Source organism: Hyperoodon ampullatus, assembly GCF_949752795.1.
Source record: "Hyperoodon ampullatus genome assembly, chromosome: 6".
Classification (NCBI taxonomy): Eukaryota; Metazoa; Chordata; class Mammalia; order Artiodactyla; family Ziphiidae; genus Hyperoodon; species Hyperoodon ampullatus.
The window spans coordinates 4679077-4697835 of NC_136919.1; the positions used below are offsets into that span (position 1 = coordinate 4679077).

General features: G+C 45.8%; 1 protein-coding gene across 3 annotated transcripts in view; it reads left to right on the forward strand.

Moving 5' to 3' along the window:
- Positions 1 to 6718: 6718 nt before the first annotated feature.
- MED27 (mediator complex subunit 27) overlaps positions 6719 to 18759 on the forward strand; it is a gene marked incomplete at both ends in the record, with an annotated part of 215403 nt that continues 203362 nt past the window's right edge. For 2 of the 3 annotated variants that reach the window (XM_079707235.1, XM_079707236.1), the window contains 2 exons: positions 6719 to 6921; positions 9213 to 9357. In XM_079707235.1, the coding sequence (XP_079563361.1) occupies positions 6719 to 6921; positions 9213 to 9357 (348 nt within the window). Of the gene's footprint in view, positions 6922 to 9212; positions 9358 to 13652; positions 13698 to 18759 lie in introns of those variants that run through there. The other variant, XM_079707237.1, reaches the window with a different exon arrangement.

Below are 18759 nucleotides of genomic sequence, written 5' to 3' on the forward strand. Positions count from 1 at the left end.
TGCTGGCCGTCCATGGTTCCTCTTAATTAAAATGCACCATCCACATAACACAGTAATGGAATTAGAAGGCAATTCCTCCCTCAAATGGGCTGCGGTCAAGCCTGTGCAAACAACTTGTGTTTTGTTCCACTTTGATTCAGCCTAATGTGTTGGTAAAAGGGTCCATTCCCGAGATGTTTTGTACTTACTTACGTATAAACGTGGCAGAAAGCGGAGGTCCCTAACAACATGCTCGTTGTTGATTAAGCGAGCATCCGAATGGGCAATCAATAATTTACTAAAATATTTAAAATACCTCCTGGCTTCCTGAGATGGGAAGCGTATGGCTCGCATGTGGTCCTTTGCTGTCTGCTCTGCAGGTGGAGGTCCCCCTGGCTTTCTAGTCTCTCTGCCTCTAGGCTTGATCACTTCTGCAGCTAGAGAATGGACTTTCAAACACAGATCTAACCTCCACACGTCACACCTCCACTTAGAACTATCTATTGAACTCTCTTACCTCTACCCTTCCCCCACCCCAACTGCACCTGATTAGCCCCTAGTCACCTTAGCAGGCTTCGCCCAGGCCTCCCCTCTTCAGGAGGATGCTGTGACCACCCTATCTAAGGCCTCCAAAATTCTCCATTCAGGTCTCTTACCCCACACGTGAACCTCACTGCTTTTCATGTCCCATTTGTGACTGTCTCCCCTGCTAGGCTGTGAGCGAACGCCATGAGGACAGGAATGTGTTCTATTCCGATTCTTATTTAATCCTTTCACTCAGTGGATGTCTCCAGGTAAATGAATGCATTGGGAGTGCAGGAACCCTGGTGCAGTGCTTGTGATCGGCATTAAAGGCAAATGATTCTCTCCCTTTCCCTGCTCTTGAATTAATAAAAAGTTCCTCTAATCTTATACGCCTCATGGTTAGTTCTGGGGGCCATCCCACTTCCTTATTCTCTAGATACAAGAGCTAAGGTTCAGAAGGGTTAGCTCATTTGCCTGAGAGACCCCAGTGGGGCCGAGCCTGGGCTGATTTCCTGACCTCCAGGAAACTTCTTGGTCCTTGGGATCACTTTAGTCACCATCATCACTGTTATCATCATCATCATCATCATCATCATCACTGTGTCAACATCATAAGAAGTAGGAAATAAGAGGAAAACAGGAGCAGGGGTAGGTTCAGAAGAGACCAAAAGAGGATTCTTTACCAAACTTGCTTCAATTAATTATAGTAAACCTGGTTCTAAGCAATTAAAAAATGACGGCTGCCCTGAGCCTTAAACAGATGAATGGGGAAGAACACATAATCTACTTCAAGATATCTTCAGTGATATTTATCAGGCTAGGCTGGGCCTGGTTTTACCATTGGCTCCCCAGCTGTTTAGCAAAATGTCGAGCACATTCATTATCTGTATTTGTTGATCGACTAACTTGAATGCCTACCATGTCCCCAGAACCGTGTGCTGCCTCAGTGTGATCCTCAGGGCCACCCCCAAGGTCTTAGGCATTGTGCCACCTTGACTACGACAGGCGGCTCAGTTCCGCTGTGGCTTATCCAAGGAAAATTTGGTTTTAAATCTATCTGGTGACATTCTGCCCACCGTCCAATGCAGTGTTCTGCGTCTAGTGAATCCTTAATAATCATTCATTGATGAGGGGGCTTTCTCAGTCTCAGTGCTTAACACATACTCTCTGAATATGATGGGAGTTGCAGCATATTTTAATTAAATCCAACTTTAATTTAATTTAACAACTTTAATCCTGATTGCTCATTCTAATACGCCTGAGCTGCTAGCACCAAGCTAATGGCTTGTTCGTTCTGGAAGGTATTAGTAGCAGGGTGCTGCCTTTTACCCACACATAAGATCATAATAATTAACGTCTGATATTTCTCAAAATGAACTCCTTTGAAGTAATTTTTAATCCCACAAACACACACAGGTGCAAGCATATATGTGCCAACAGTCTCAAGAATTTACAACACCTTAGAGAAACTCTGTCCATCCCTTTCCCTAATGACAAGTTTTTTGTTGACATGATGAAAGAATCCTTACTAGGTTCAGGGGAAATATATATTTCCACTGATCAATTTCTGAGTTTCCCAGAAGACCAGAGCCCAAGAGAAATCCTGAAAACTAATGACAGTGGGAACAGAGCATATTTGTACTTTATTGCGCCAATCAGAGTCTAAACCACTGAAACAGAGAATGAGACAAAGGAAAATCGAATTGTCTGTATGTGTGTGTGTGTGTCGGGGTGGGTGGCAGGAGGAAGGCTGAGCAGGAGGGAGAGATGGTATCTGAGTGTACAAAGAGATGAAATAATTTGGAGAGAGGATCTAAGGAGCAAATATAATATATTGGGTTAACTCACTGCTTTCACAGAGCGAACATCTATTGTGCCCAAGGCATTGGAGACCTGATGGTTACAAGTTAGCTGCCAGCCATCCTCCTATGGTGTTTGCCTTAGAGCATGATTCTAACCAGAGGTTCATGCTTGGGCTTTAGTGGGGGCTGTGAACCCCCGGAAATTGTATGCAAAACTTCATGTTTATAGATACACATGGGTGTGGGCAGAAACAGACTGGTACAGTTCCCACCCACCCCCACCCCGGGGACAAAATATACAGCATGAATCATATTGTCTAAGCCCTCAGGTGAGAAAAAACATGACAATGGAGTTAGCCTTCTCTACTCTTCCCCTAGAAAGAATGAATGAACTGAAGCCACAACCAAAACAAGCCAACAGACACGGATACTTTACTTTTGAAAAGTTAAAAAATATTTTCTACAGAAACCATAAAAAAATAAAAACAACCCCCCTGCACTACAAAGGAGATAAGAAAAGACCATTAAAAATAGTGAATTATAGGACACAGTTTACTGACAAGCTCTTGGCAACAGGGTCATGTCATTAGAGATCATTTGAATAGATCTCTCGCTAATCCTTTCTTGATTCTGTGCAAAGAATCTTCAAGTGGGGGATGGGAGCACATGTCACAGCCCCATCAGAAACTTTCTCAGCACATCCTCCTAACAGCTATGATCTTCTGAGTGATTATTATATGCCGAACAATATTTCAAAAGTTTGCCTGCAAGGTGTTATAAACCCCACAGCTATTTTATAAGAAAAGGTATTATTACTAGACCTATTTTACAGATGGGAAAACTGAGGCTCAGTGACTTGTTCAAAATTCCACACCTAGAAGTTTCCTGCTATCTCTACCCTTTCTCCTTAGGAAACGCTGTAAATGGCCACACTAGAAAAGTGAGGTATATGTCAGAAAATGAAAGCAACTCTATAAACCCAAGACAATAAAACACCTTTCTTTCTTATGGGACTACTAATTCATTTTAATGGTATTTAAATTTAAATACTCATGGAGAGCAACATCAGAGCCCAGTTTTTTTTGTTTTGTTTTTTGCGGTACGCGGGCTTCTCACTGTTGTGGCCTCTCCTGTTGCAGAGCACAAGCTCCGGACGCGCAGGCTCAGCGGCCATGGCTCACGGGCCCAGCTGCTCCGCGGCATGTGGGATCTTCCCGGACCGGGACACGAAACCGTGTCCCCTGCATCGGCAGGCAGACTCTCAACCACTGCGCCACCAGGGAAGCCCCAAGAGAGCCCACTTTTTGAGCAGAATTGATCTTTACTGTTCCAGAACTAGAGAATTTTAATTGAGGGGGTGTGAGGGGAGTGAGGTTGGAGAAGAGTGGCGGAAAGATTAAGGAAGTGGGCTTGAGATAAACTACAGAAGTTCAAAATCCTGGTCCGCACAGCCTGGTAGAACTGAAGGCTTTTCTTGCCACCTAGATCGTGTTTACACCTTCCATGCCCCTTGTCGATGGCCATTGAAAACAAAGTATATTGATACAATTTCAGACTTACAATTGCAAGAATAGTACAAATAATTTCTGTATACTCCTCATCCAGTTTCCACAACTGTTAGTATTTTTATCACATTTGCTTTATCCTTCTCTCTCTAAATAAACATATCCATACTATTTTCTTCTTTATGCAGACATAACAATGCTCCTTTATGCCCTGCAGGGTATATTTCCCCCCAAACGAGGATATCCTCTTCCATAACCACTATACGATGAACAAAATCATCACCTATAAAATACTATGAACTAGTTTACAAAACTTATTCAGATTTCACCAATTGTCTCAGTCGGGTCAGCAAAAGAAAATCCCAGATCACGGGCTGCATTCTTTAGTCTCCTTTAATTTGGAACTGCTCCTCCATCCTTCTTGGTCTTTCGTGACACAAGTGTTTTGTGAGAAAGTATAGGTCAATAGTTATTTTGTCTAACGTCTTTGAGTTTGTCAGATGTCAGTTTTTTTGTTTTTTTTTTTTTTAGAGACAAGCACAAATTTATTTGACCGTGTTTTAGAGGCGTTAACTCAGAGAGCTGATCATGCCAATTCATTATTCTGGAGAATATCTAACAGATTACACTCTTGGCTTCTCAAGGAAACATGGAAGCCATTCACTCAGTTGTTAAGCTCTTTCACTCATCTGTGATTTTTTTTTAACATCTTTATTGGAGTATAATTGCTTTACAGTGTTGTGTTAGTTTCTGCTGTATAACAAAGTGAATCAGCTATATGTATACATATATCCCCAAATCCCCTCCCTCTTATGCCTCTCTCCCACCCTCCCTATCCCACACCTCTAGGTGGTCACAGAGCACTGAGCTGACCTCCCTGTGCTATGCAGCTGTTTCCCACTAGCTATCTATTTTACCTTTGGTAGTGTATATATGTCAATGCTACTCTCTCACTTCGTCCAAGCTTACCCTTCCCCCTCCCTGTGTCCTCAAGTCCATTCTCTACGTCTGCGTCTTTATTCCTGCCCTCCCCCTAGGTTCATCAGAACCATTTTTTTAATATTCCATATATATGTGTTGGCATACAGTATTTGTTTTTCTCTTTCAGATGTCATTTATTTTGTCCAATGTCTTTGAGTTTGTCAGATGTCCTGATCAGACTCAGGTTTTGCATTTTTGGCAGGAATATCACAGAAGTCATGTTGTGCTCTCCTCAGTGGATCATATCAGGGGGTGGTTTGTCCTACACTGGTGACGTTGACCTTGATCTCTTGTAAGGGTAGTGTCAGCCAGGTTTCTCCACTATGAAGTCACTATTACCTATTACCTTTACATTCCTGAATTAAATTCTTTCATGGTAAAATATACATAACATAAAATTACCATTTTAACCATTTTAAGTGTTCAGTTCTGTAGCATTAAGTGCATTCACACTGCTGTGCTACCGTCACCACCATCCATGGAACTTTTTCATCTTCCCCAATTGAAACTCTGTTCCCTTTAAACACTGATTCCCCATCCCCACTCCCATAGCGCCTGGCACCCACCATTCTACTCTCTGTCTCTATGAATTTGACTCTTCTAGGTACCTCATACAAGTGAAATCATACAGTATTTATCCTTTTCTGTCTGACTTATTTCACTTAGTATAATGTCTTTAAGGTTCACACATGTTGTAGCATGTGTCAGAATTTCCTTCCTTGTTTTTTTAAAATAGTTATTTATTTGGCTGTGCTGGATCTTCGCTGCGGCATGCGGGATCTTTAGTTGTGGCATGCGGGATCTAGTTCCCTGACCAGGGATCAAACCCTGGCACCCGGCATTGGGAGTGCCAACGGAGTCAACCCCTGGACCACCAGGGAAGTCCCAGAATTTCCTTCCTTTTTAAGGGTGAATAAATATTCTCTTGTATGTATATGTTGCATGTTGTTTATGAATTCATCCCATGATGGATATTTGGGTTGCTTCCACATTCTGGCTCTTGTAGATAATGCTGCTACGAACATGGGTGAATAAGTATTCCCTTGTATGTATATGTTGCATGTTGTTTATGAATTCATCCCATGATGGACATTTGGGTTGCTTCCACATTCTGGCTCTTGTAGATAATGCTGCTATGAACGTGGGTGAATAAATATTCCCTGGTATGTATATGTTGCATGTTGTTTATGAATTCATCCCATGATGGACATTTGGGTTGCTTCCACATTTTGGCTCTTGTAGATAATGCTGCTATGAACGTGGGTGTACAAATATCTGTTCCAGACCCTGCTTTTCCTTCTTTTAAGTATGTAACCGGAACTGAAATTGCTGGATCATTATTTTTCCCTTCTTAATTAGCAAGTTTCTTGTGAAATGATACGTTGAGACTATGTAACTGTGCTCTTACTCCTCACACTTTCACCCACTAGCATCCTTCCATTCCTATCTGAATCAGTTATTAATCTAACGGTTGCCAAATGGTAATTTTCTTTCCATCGTTCCTTCTACATTTATTAGTTGGCATTCTACTGTAGGGAAGAAATTTCCCTTCACCCCTATTGGTTTACGAATTTGGAAGCATTTTATTCAACCCTTTACACCACGGACACCTTAACGCTCTGAGCAGTTCTTTCCCATGTGACTCCCAAGAGTGCAAGTTTGGGGAAGTGAGGGAACTGTCTGTATTTCCTTGTCACCATTAGGAAAGCCGAGCGTGCAGCCCGACTTCCCCAGATCCAGGGGATCACTTTCCTGCCCACGCATGTTTAAAGTGGAAACCCTCTCTGGGACAGGGCTCTGAGGAATCATGTGGGCCGCCCCGCCCCGCGAGAACTACATTTCCCAGAGTCCTTCGAGGGCTTGCGCCATCAGCGAGCGCGGCTTTTTGCTCGCTGGTTTTGGAGAGCCCGGTGTGGCGGCGGCAACATGGCGGACGTGTTAAGTGTCGGCGTGAACCTGGAAGCCTTTGCCCAGGCCATCAGTGCCATCCAGGCGCTGCGCTCCAGCGTGAGCAGGGTGTTCGACTGCCTGAAGGATGGCATGCGGAACAAGGAGACGCTGGAGGGCCGGGAGAAGGCCTTCATTGCGCACTTCCAGGACAACTTGCATTCGGTCAACCGGGACCTCAAGTAGGTACCGGCTGAAGGGGCCGGGGACCTCCCACCCTGTCCCGACCCCGCGCGAGTCTCCTCAGTCAGGGGCTGCTGTCCATTTTCCTTGCTCTCTTGCCCTCCCTCCCTCCTCTCCAAGCCTCTACCTGCCCCTCAGGGCCACCTCATCCTCCACCCCCGCTTTCTCGTCTCCCTTCTCTTGGCCTCCAGGTCCTGGCTGTCTCCCGCCGTCCTGGACCTCCTCAGTGGTCCTTCCATTTCTCACTGGGGGACGTGCTCTTCCCAGGAACTTCCACTCCTCATCTCAGCTCGACAGGGTTCTCACCTGTGGGCCCTCTGGGCCCCACCATGTCTGATAAAATAGTACCAAACAGGACCTGCTCAGCGCTGCCCCAAAGCCAAGTGCACTCCATCTGATTGGCCCCAGGTTTGCGTCCCTGAACCTGGAATTCATCAGTTCCACTCTAACCCACCCCCAAACGCGACAAAATAGGCTTTGTTCTTTCTTCCCCTATCCCTTCCGAAACCACCTGATCAGTACTTTCACTCCCACTCTCACTGGTCCTGTTAAGTTTCTGCCTCTAGAGAGACCTAATCTCGGCCTTAACCAGCTTAATCACTTCTGCTTACACCTCCCCCCGCCCCCCAACAAATATTAATTTGTGGTCTTTTAGGGTTAAGGATTGTATATTTCTTTCTTACAAGTCACCTTCTTCTACTTTATAAGTGAAATTAAGTGAGAGGATGTTTGTAAAATGTCTGGCACATAGTAGGCCCTTTTTAATTGGCTAGGTCCTGGACTTGCCTTCCCCTGCTTATGAGAGTCAGTCCTTTCCAGGAGGGTTAGAATTGCAGGATTTTTTGCCTTTTACCTCTCAGAACTGACCTTAGCAGGGGAAGGCATTGGGTGAGCTAGTCATCCTATAATTTCTGGAGTGGCTGGGTTTTTTTTTTTTTTTTTTTTTCCCCATCTCAACTTGGTCTCCTTAGTAACCAGATGGAAGGAGGAGGTAGGATGGAAGAGGAGGTGGTGACCAAATGATGGGAGCCTCTTTTTATTTATTTATTTATTTTCCTCTAAGTAGTTGCCATTCTTGTTTTGGGGGAAAGCCAGGAAATCACACACCCCTTCTCAACTCCCACACCCACTTGCTGTTCTCTGGCGCAGTGCCAGTTAATACTTTCCCTGCTTGAGGGGATGCGCTGGTGGTTCTTAACTCTCTTCTGTCTCCTCTTTGATTGGCTTCCCTTGGTAATATACAGGATGTTGTAACCCTTCACCATTGTAGAAAGTTTAAGAATGTTGACATCACCCCTTTGCCTTCTTAAATCTTTAGACAGCAGTACCAAGAAGAAGGTGGTTGAAGATTCCAGAATGAACGTGGCACGAGAAGCTGTTCCTGCAAAGCCTTTGTTGACACTTTGAGACTGGCCCCTCAGACTGGCGTGCTTCTGGAATGTGCTTTTTTTTTTTTTTTTTTTTTTTTTTTTGCGGTACGCGGGCCTCTCACTGCTGTGGCCTCTCCCATTGCGGAGCACAGGCTCCGGACGCGCAGGCTTACTGGCCATGGCTCACGGGCCCAGCTGCTCCGCGGCATGTGGGATCTTCCCGGACTGGGGCACAAACCCGTGTCCCCTGCATCGGCAGGCGGACTCTCAACCACTGCGCCACCAGGGAAGCCCTGGAATGTGCTTTTGCTGTTGGCTCCCTTTCCCAAGCTGCTCTAGAGGTTTTTTTTTTTGCTAGACTGAAGAGTGTTTCTTTAACACAGCCCCTCGGTGGTGTCTTCCCATTCGTTTGTTTATTTTACCTCTTCTTTGTTTTGTTAAGTTTTACCATCTGTGAAGCGCCACGTACAAATCTATCTCTGTGTGAATGGTAAATCATCATCATTTATTCAGGTACTTGCTCTTCTGCCAAAGGTACTGATCTGTATGTGGGTCTGAAAACTCTTAGTAAGGAGCAGTGTTATATTGCGTTTCAAAATTCCAGAAAGTTTCCTCTCCCCCACGCCCCCTCAGAGAATGATTCGAGTTGTTCAAGGGTCATTTTAGGAGGCTTATTGATTTCATCGCTCTTAACTCTTGTTCTCCTTTAGCATGGCGCCAGAGAGCTCAGTTGCAAAACGAGATCAGCCCCCAGTTAGGGGTTGTCTCAAGTGGCCCCAGCCTTCTTAACCTTTCAGAAAGTATTTCTTCTTAAGGGACTTTTGATGGGCAGTTTGAAGAACAGCCATTGACCAATGTGGTTGGCTCAGCACTGGAGTTTCAGTGGACTCGGGTTTATTTGCTGTATCTTTACTTTTCAGTGAACTGGAACGTCTGAGCAACTTGGTCGGCAAGCCTTCTGAGAACCATCCTCTGCATAACAGCGGGCTGTTGAGTCTGGATCCCGTGCAGGACAAAACCCCTCTCTACAGTCAGCTCCTTCAGGCCTATAAATGGTCAAACAAGGTAAGGGGGCCGTGTCAGACATGGAGCTAATACAGGAAAAAACAAGTTTTCTTACGTTTCATAAAGGCAGAGAGTGAGGGTTTTTCTTTCCTTTTTTGTTCTTGATTCAGCATCGGGTTACAGAGTTGGAAGTTTCAGACTTTCCCTATGAGAGATTATGTAGTCCTTTGAAGTCTTTGAGGATTGTTCAGAGTCAGGTGCATTTAACCTGGTTGCTGGGTGTAGGGAGCAGCTTTTCTGAACCCCATGAAATCACATGCAGAATGTTGTGTGTGTGTGTGTTTTTCTGGGGAGGACTTCCTAGCTTTCATCAGATTCTCAGAGGGGTCCCCGACCCCCAGAAGATGAAGGACTGCTGGTCTAAGTGTGCAGCCACTCACATGGCTTATGTTGCTTGGCCTGTCCTCCCCATGGTTGATGGAAGAACATCACTAGAGTACTGTTTGGTAGATTACTGTCTCTCTCTCCCCGCCCCCCACACCGTGCCACGCGGCCTGCGAGATCTTAGTTCCCCAACAAGGGGTCGAACCCAAGCGCGGAGTCTTAACCACTGGACCACCAGAGAAGTCCCCATCTCTCTTTTTTTTTTTCATCTTTTTTTTTTTTTATTGAAGTATAGTTGATTTACAATATCGTGTTAGTTTCAGGTGTACAGCACAGCGATTCAGTGATATGTATATGTGTGTGTGTGTGTGTGTGTGTGTGTGTATTCTTCTTCAGATTCTCTCCCTTATATGTTATTACAAACTATTGAGTATAGTTCCCTGTGCTATAAAATAGATAACCAGCAGTAGGTCCTTGCTGGTTATTTTATACATAGTAGTGTGTATACTATGCATAAAATAAATAACCTCCTAATACTCTCTTTTCTCTAATTATTCTACACCCGTCTGAGGGAGATTGTTCTAAACACTCTCCTTAGAATTTGCTGTTCATGGTTTCCTGCAGTAGGCAGGCCCGTGGCGTAGACCTTAGGACAGCTGTAAAAGGAAAACTAAGCTGTAGTGTAAAAATAACAGGAACAGTTAGGCTCATAAGCCTGGAAACAGTTAGTTGGTTTACTAACAAGTTCCTCTTGTTTGGGTGCTGTGGGTTATTATGTTTTGTTTCGTTTTTTTGCTGCTGAGAGAAAGCTAGAATATATGTTTGGAACATTTTGGGAAGCTGTTCTCATTAGACTGCTGCCTCCCTGGAGATGATTGTTCCTACAGTTACTGATTGTGAGCTGCTCTTCCCCCTCCAGTTACCCGGCATCCTTTTCCTCTTTCCTGTGGTTCTTTTCCCTCTCAGGTCTTAAGTGACAGGTGAGCCTTGACAGTGTTTCCAGTGTGTAGAGTTTTTCCTTTGAATTTGTCTGGAGGAGTATTTAACATTATTTGGTTTGCAGTGGAACCCTGGCGGCTGAATCTGAGACTCAGGGAGAAATGATTTATGGTGGGGCACTTCAAGAAGGAGCTTGAACCTGGGATGCGTGCATTTAACCTCTAAGGCTTGTCCTCCAAGCTCTGGGCTGCTGTTGACAGAGACCCACTTCAGTCTTGAGGATCAGGGTGCCCAGGTGGTATGGGGATCTGTCACTCTCCTGCCCTGTCTACGCCTGCTTCCCAGTGTTGGCCTGATATCTCCCAGTGGTGGAAAAGACACACTGGCAGCTGTAGGTTTGCATGGTTCTTCTACCAGGTGATCTCCAGGTGTCCACACCAGACCCTAAAAATGGATTCTGGCCCTGTTTGGTAGGTGGCCCCTACCTACCCAGACAGCTCACTGAGTTCAGGGGGTGGGATTCTCTGACTGCCCAGTGCAGATCAGTTGAAGCACAGGAATTGGGACTGCTTGGAATTAGACAGAGGCAGGAGAGGACACAAGGCAGACAAGAAATTAGAGATGTCTGTTGCAGTTGCCAGGGCCAGACCTGAGACTGTTCTGGCCCTACACAGATAGCCCTGCCCTCTCAGGCTGTTCTGTTTGAGCTCCCTTATTTCCCCAGGGGCACGCTTGGACATCTTAATGTGAGTTTACCTGGTGATTGGGTGGGCTCTGATCTGTAGGCGACTTATTTCTGGTTGGACTCCTGGTAGAAAGTCTTGCTTTTTGGTGTTTGGACGTGGAAGCTGTGTTCATGTATCATGTGGGTAATGTTCTTGGAATAGGCTTGAGGGATGGAGACTTTTCAGTGGTGGGAAGATTTAGGCTGGTCTCGAAACCATGAGTACGTGGGACTCCAGTGGAAGCGACTGGTTTTAACTTGAAGTGATGACTCTTAACTTTTGAATGAAGGTGGTTTTAATTGTTTGCTGAATTTATTAGAGTATTAAAATAGAAGACCCTGTCCCTGCCCCCGACCCCTGCCCTCAGGTGGAAAAGAGGATGTGTTAAGGAAACGAAATATTATGTATGTGGAAATTCTTGTCCTGGAGATGGTACAGGTTAAAACTAGATGTAGAAATGTATCACAGATTTGAAGTCCCATCTGAGCAGTGTGAGTGGTGTAGGGGTTTCAGTCATGTCCTGGCATGGTGCATGCCTCTAAAGCACCAGCTTCCGAGTGCCCCAGCAGAGAGGGGGTTTTGGAGTCTTATGCCATTAATTGGCAAAATAAAGAGAATGATTAAGAGATGTTTAGCTTACCCCCTTATTTTATAGCCAAGCAGACCAAGGCCAAGTGAACCGACCTGCTCATGGCTTCATAGCTAGACTAGAATTTGCCTTTCCGGATGTAGGTCAGTGTTCTTTCCTCTAAAACTTGATGCTTTAATCAGGTTTGGCTTAAGGTTTTGACTATAGCAAACATTTTTCCCCCTTTAACCTTCATCACAGGAGCAATTCATATGTTATATTTTGTTCATGAACCGGCATCACATTTTACTCATTTTTAGTGGTTTACTGAAGGATGGAGATGGCAGATACATGGGACATGGTCCTCGAACTGTCACTCTTGTCCAGGGCAGACATCATTAACCACCCTCTGTATTCTTTCCCGCTAAGGCCACCTCTGGGCTCACAACTCTGTTCTGGGGCTAGGCAGCCCCTGCCAATTATTCAAAGGTGGGCTACAGGGGAAACATGTTTTTTATTTCTGTTATGGTAGATAATGTCCTATTTGACTATTGCTTATTTATACCTTACCTTACTCTAGAAGGGATTTAAGATCTATTATGCGAATACTGTACTTCAAACCTTGAAAGAAAAGAGGAAAACAAGGGTAAGGATGCCATATGTACATTTCTTTAATAAACTCAAGAAGTAGCCCCAAGAAATAAGCCAGTATTCTAATTTCCAGCTGGGGATATGGAAGCAGCAATGATATGTGTTTATCATGCCTGTCTTACAAATGAAAAGAGCTTTTTAATTGCAAAAGCTTTCATCATTCTTCATTTTACCCTCGAAGAGTTTAAACTGGAAAGTGCATTAATATGTTAGGTGAAGTTGAGGGTAACTTGCCAATGTCAGCTTTCTGCACTGTTGGCTAAGCATTGACGGAAGTGTGGGAAAGGCTTTGATACCACCCATTATGTGATGAACTTTCTATTTTATGTGCCGTTGGCCATAGAGAAGTCTCATTCATGCTTACTGACTAATTATTTTCTTTAGGGGATTTTGTAATTTTTGTAAAGTCAGTCAGAATATTAATTACATGGTAGTTGGCATAATTGTTAGGATAACACATTTAAAAATTAACCTAGAAAAATAAAAACTAATCTAATCTAATGAAATGATGTCAAATTGCTGGGAGCAGCACTTTTCCCATGCTGAGTTGGGGAAAGAATTTAGCTTTCAACTCTTGTGCACCTATAGATTATTGTTCTGTAGAGAGATGACAAGCTCTCGACGACGGCAAAAAATAATTGGCGTCAACGCGGTCCTTGCTGTAAGATAGTGAATGTGAACATAATGAGGAAAGAAAATCACTTAAATGCCCCCCAAAACCTTAATCATCATGACTTGGGATCAGGCACTGTTCTGGATTGTTCTTATTATTATTATCGCTTATTACGTTCAGCTATGCTGAGAGTTAGGCTGAACTATTCTGAAGGCCCCTTTCCAAAGGTTTCCAGTGTCCTGTCTCCAGGCTTTGATTTCCGGCTTTGACTTTCTTCACTTGTTTATGGCAGGAGGCTGCTTGTGTATTTGCCTGAAAAGGGGACGAAGACTTCAGCCTTTTCCTGGTGATGTCTCAAGGAGCAAAGACCCCAGAAGTGTCACTTTCTCCCGGGGTTGGGAAATGAGCCCTGAGGAGGGGGCTGGCGCTGCCTTTTCTTTGTTTTTGCAGGCTTAATTTTCCACTTTTATTAGAGAAAGAGCAAATTTCAATTCCAAGGGTATTCAGTTGGAAAGTCTGAAGACATTTCCTCCACTCTACCTTCCCGAGCTGTTCTTACCCGAATCTAGTTACTCAGTGGCTTTAAGTTGCTATAACATTTGTGTCCCTCACATCCAGCCTTGAAGGTGCTCTTGACGTTTTGGCATCATGGAGCGGACGGGTAGGATTGGTTAAAACTGCAACACGGAGCCTTTTCCCTTAGGGGCCCCATCCTCTTTTAGGTCCCTGAGGAGAGAGACTGTGTCCCTCTCGTTCCCAGGGGGGAGTCCCCAGCGCCTAGCAGGGCTCCTGGTACTCAGTGCACATTCAATTAAAATTCACTGAATGAATGAAAGAATAAGTAAAAAGGGTTTTCTGTTGAATTTTTAATTTACAACCCCTTTTGTGGTTTGCTTGCTTGTATTTTTGATGAAGTGCCATCAGGACATTTCCATTTTGGGCCATTACTGAGAAATCTAGTTGTGCCACTTGTAGATGAGAGAAAATTCTGAGGTCCTGTGCTGGAGGCCAGGGCCAGATTCCAGAAGGGTAATTTGGAAGGAAAGGTGAGGTCAGTTGGTGAACTGATGATAAGCTCTTTGAGGGCTGAGGTTGGAGGTTTCATCTATGTTGCCTGTCATCTGGTGTTCCCTTCCTGAGAGAGCTGGGTTGACAGCCAGTGCTCAGGAGGGGATGGGACTTGGTAGACGTCGTCCGGAGTTGACTGAGTCGGGCTCATTTGAGCGACAGCACCTGATGTCAGGTGTTCTGCGGCAGCTGTTGTTTTGGCAGAAATGCGAAAACTGGGAAGAGGCGAGTCAACTCCGTCAGCCTCTTAGGGATTATCCCACTTGGTGTGTCATCAATAACTAATTTCTGTTCCTAGTGTTTTCCTTATCACCAGACCCACCCCCGACTCACTCAGGGAATACGGATTCATGCAGAACATAATGAGGAAACAAAATCACGTAAATGCCCCCCAAAACCTTAATCATCATGGCTTTGGATCAGGCACTGTTCTGGACTGTTAGTATTAGCAGAGGGGCCAGGTACCATCCTTAGAGGTGTTCTTAAACCTAAACCTAACCTTCCTGGTTCCCTGTCACTCAGCATGAACTTACCAGCAGAGCGCGTTTGACTGCAGTAGTGACTGCCCTGGTTGACCTTGAACCCTGCACCCTTCTCCTCCCTCCCCACCCAAAGCCCTGATACTGTGTGAGCCATTATGAAAAGAACAAAGAGTAACACAACCAAACAGGAAAAAGAACCAAACAAAACCAGTCTCCGGGGTTTCCAGATACTGTTGGATTCAGAAGTAAAGGAAGGTACCGTCAGAAATGTCAAGGCTTAACTGTAAGTTCTGGAGTCAGGCTGCCTGAGATATGATCCAGCTCTGCACTTACGCTGTGCCTTGAACACGTGAAAAACTTGTTTAAAGCATTCGTTTCCTCGTCTGTAAAATGGGGGTAATACAAGTATTTGTATCATAGTGTTATAGGGAATATTAAATGAAATAATGCGTATGAAGTGCTTTAGAACAACTCACATGTCACAAGTGTGTATAAATGGTAGTTATAATTCCCGGCACACTAAGCGTATGTGTGTGTTTGTTTACGGAGTGGCAGTATTGCTCAGTGGTTAAGAGCATAGGCTTCAGCGCTAGACCACTTTGGTTCACATCCCAGCTCTGCTACCTGGCAACGATGAAGCTTCCCTCTCTGTGCCTCAGTTTTCTGTTCTTTAAAATGGGGACGATAGTTGTACCCACCACAGAAAAATACGTTGAGACTAAATGAGGTAATGTAAGTACAGCACTTACCTGGCACAGAGTAAATACTCTCTAGGGGCTGGTATTATTATTATTATTATTATTATTATTAGTTTTGCCATACACGGGCCTCTCACTGTTGTGGCCTCTTCCGTTACGGAGCACAGGCTCCGGACGTGCAGGCTCAGCGGCCATGGCTCACGGGCCCAGCCGCTCCGCGGCATGTGAGATCTTCCCGGACCGGGGCACGAACCTGTGTCCCATGCATCGGCAGGCGGACTCTCAACCACTGCGCCACCAGGGAAGCCCTGGGGCTGGTATTATTAGCTTAACAAAGTGGCGAGGACAGACCCCCAGGCAGTGCGGGCCTGTCTCCCAGTGACTTCCGCTGTACAGCCTCCCAAGCTTGACTTTAGTATATTCTTCTGAAGTTCTACAAATTAGATTCTTTTAGGTAATCAGCACCTTTTCCCCCTGAGGAAGGCTGGGCATAGATATCAACAATTCACACATTAGTATGAATTAGTGGGAGGGGGCTCTTTCCTCAAAAAACCTGGAGGTTTGGGCGTTTGGTGAGGAAGATAGCTAACCTTTTGGTAACCTTTTGATATGGAGCCAGGGCTTTGGATGGGATGTGGGACTTGAGGGATGGTGAAGACAGGGTGAGGGGCCTGGGAAGAAATGAGGAATGAGGGGATGGCAGAGAGGTTGGGGAGAAGGGCTATGTCTTGCCTAGAGCAGACCATCTGTGCAAACTGAGGAGGAATCCTCTCACTTTGGCACTTAATAAGCCCTTGCTCCCAGAGCTCAGAGTTCCCATTGGTCTGTAGTCCTCTTACCTGGTGGGGAAAACATCATAGGCTAGTCTGGGATTTCTAGTGCTGTTTCTTTAGGAAAATGTTTGCACACATGGGCCCGTGTAAAAATAAGCACTCGGATTGCATCCATTTTGTAAATTGGGTGCTCATTAAAGACAGGGCTCTGGAGTCGGACTCTGTTGGGTTTGACTCCCCGGCTTTGTGAGTTGGGGTCAGTTCCGTACCCTCCCTCTGTCTCAGCCTCCTCATCGGTCAAAAGTAGATGATAACACTTCTGCCTCATAGGCCTGTTGTGAGGACTGATGAGTGTAATACACCTGAGGTACCCAGAGCAGTGCCCAGTGTGTAGTGAGCGTGCAGTGGTGTTAGTGCTTCTTCTTACTCCTTTTAATACTATTGGTTAAGCTTCATCGAGGCAGCGGTAGTCATGAGAGCACTGGACAGAGGTCTCCAGAGGCTGGGATTTGGTTCTGGCTGTCTGCTCGCCAGCTGTGTGCCCTTGTGCCCGTGGCTTTGTTCCTCTGGGTTCTAGCTTCCTTGTTGGTAGAATAAAGAGCTGGACTGACTGAAAATCTCTCGAGTCCCTTTTGGCTGTCACTTGGGAAGGAGCAGCGGAGTCATTTATGCATTTCCGTGGTTTTGGAAATGAAAGTGTAACCGGGGGGGTAGAGGAGAGTAATTCTTGTCCAGTAACATTTCTTAAGCACAACTGTCGTGCACGCTACAGAGCATCTCAGAACAGACCAGGAGAGAGCAGCAGCCCTAGAGGCCCTTAGGGGAAGATTACCTTTCAGAGGTTCTCTAGACAGCAGTAGCCTCCTGTAACACACCGAGTGTAAGCCGTCATGAAAATCACCTGATGCCCCCATAGTTCTAAGTGGGTTCCACCCCAAGGCTTTGGCCTAATTCCGTATCTTTGTGTTCTACTTATTAGTTGTGGTTTCTGAAAATTGTCACTTTGTTGTGGCCTGGAATCAGATGTGTGATTCCCTCCTTCTTTTTCTCTAAAGGAGCAGGAACTCTGTTGAGAAGCTGCCCTGGGCAGGCTGCAGAGGCTGCTGGCTGTGTGTCACACGTGCCCTGCAGGAGTCACTCTGTCCGGGGCTGGGGGTGAGGGTAACTCAGCCTGAGTCCCTCTTTGGCTGTCTTATAGTAGCCTTTTCTGGGCTGATTGGGTTTGTGCGGTTTGCCCAAAGCTTTGTGTAGATTGTAACCAGAGCCTGAAAAGGGCACTTTCTCTTCTCTTCCAGGAATGTTTAGTAGACAGGAAATTGTCCCATATCATTTTTGTTCCTGGTAAGTTGCACATTGACGGTGGGGAAGGAGGTGTATCATCACAAGTGCAGAAAGAATCTGATGTTACGCCTCCCCTTTTGCTTGTCTTCTTTTCCTCATGGCGGGTGTGAGCTGGGAAAGAGCTGAGAGATAACTAGTGCTTCTCTCCTGTGGTCGGCGCCTGCTCCGGCCCAGCCCATCTGTTTTGCTGCTTCACTTGCCAGCCGTACACGGATGACACCGCACTCCAGCCAGAGCTAGAAGCTCACCCGAGATCCTGACCCCTGTGTCAGAGTGCCCGCTGGACATCTGCACTTGGGACTCACAGGCTTCCCGGGCAGAAGGAGCCCAGAACTGAAACGCTGCCCCCGCCCCCAGACCTGCTCCTCGTGGCGGGGTGCCCGGACCCTCACACCTGCTGACCAAGATCTACTGATGCCACCCCTCCAAAACCGCTTCGTCTTTCCTCTCCACCTTGACGGCCGCTGTCTGAGCCCAGGCCCCCCTTATTGCCTGGGGCAATGCTCCTGCCTCCCCTCTGGCTTCCTGCTCCTCCCCACCCACTGCAGCCATTTTCCGCTCGGCAGTTCCCAGGGACCTGGACAAAGAAGACACCTGATTGGTTGCTCCTCAGTGGTTTCCTCCATCTCCCTTAGGATTAATTCCAGCTCCTGGCTGGCATTGGGAGGCATTTTAGTTATCGCACCCAGGGACCTGAGTCCAGAAGCAGACAGACCTTTGGCCAGACTTCTTAGCCTCGGTTTCCTCATCTGCAAAATGGCACGAACAGTCCTGCGTCTTAGGGTGGCTGTGAGGATTACGTGAATACTCCCTTGAGTATGCAGCGCAGAGCCTGGCAGATGACCTGTTTACCGTTAGCAGTCCGGGTGCAGGGCCTCACGGTCTGGCACCAGCTCCCTTCTCTAGCCCCCACCCTTCGTTCCTTCCTTCCTTCCTTCCTTTCTTTCTGGGGGAAAAAACCCCTAAACTTTTTATTGTGGAAAGTTTCAAATTACACAAAAGTAAGAGAATTATCTAATGAGCCATTGTCTACTCAGCTTCAACAATTAAGAATATTTTGCCACTCTTATTTCATTGATTTCCACATCCCCCTGCTCTCCTTTTTGGGGGTCACGGGTGAGGACTGGAGTATTTGAAAGCAATTCCCGACATCATGTCATTTCATCGTGAATCCTTCAGCATTCAGCTTCCTTTCTTCCCACTTTCCCTGCTCTTATTTT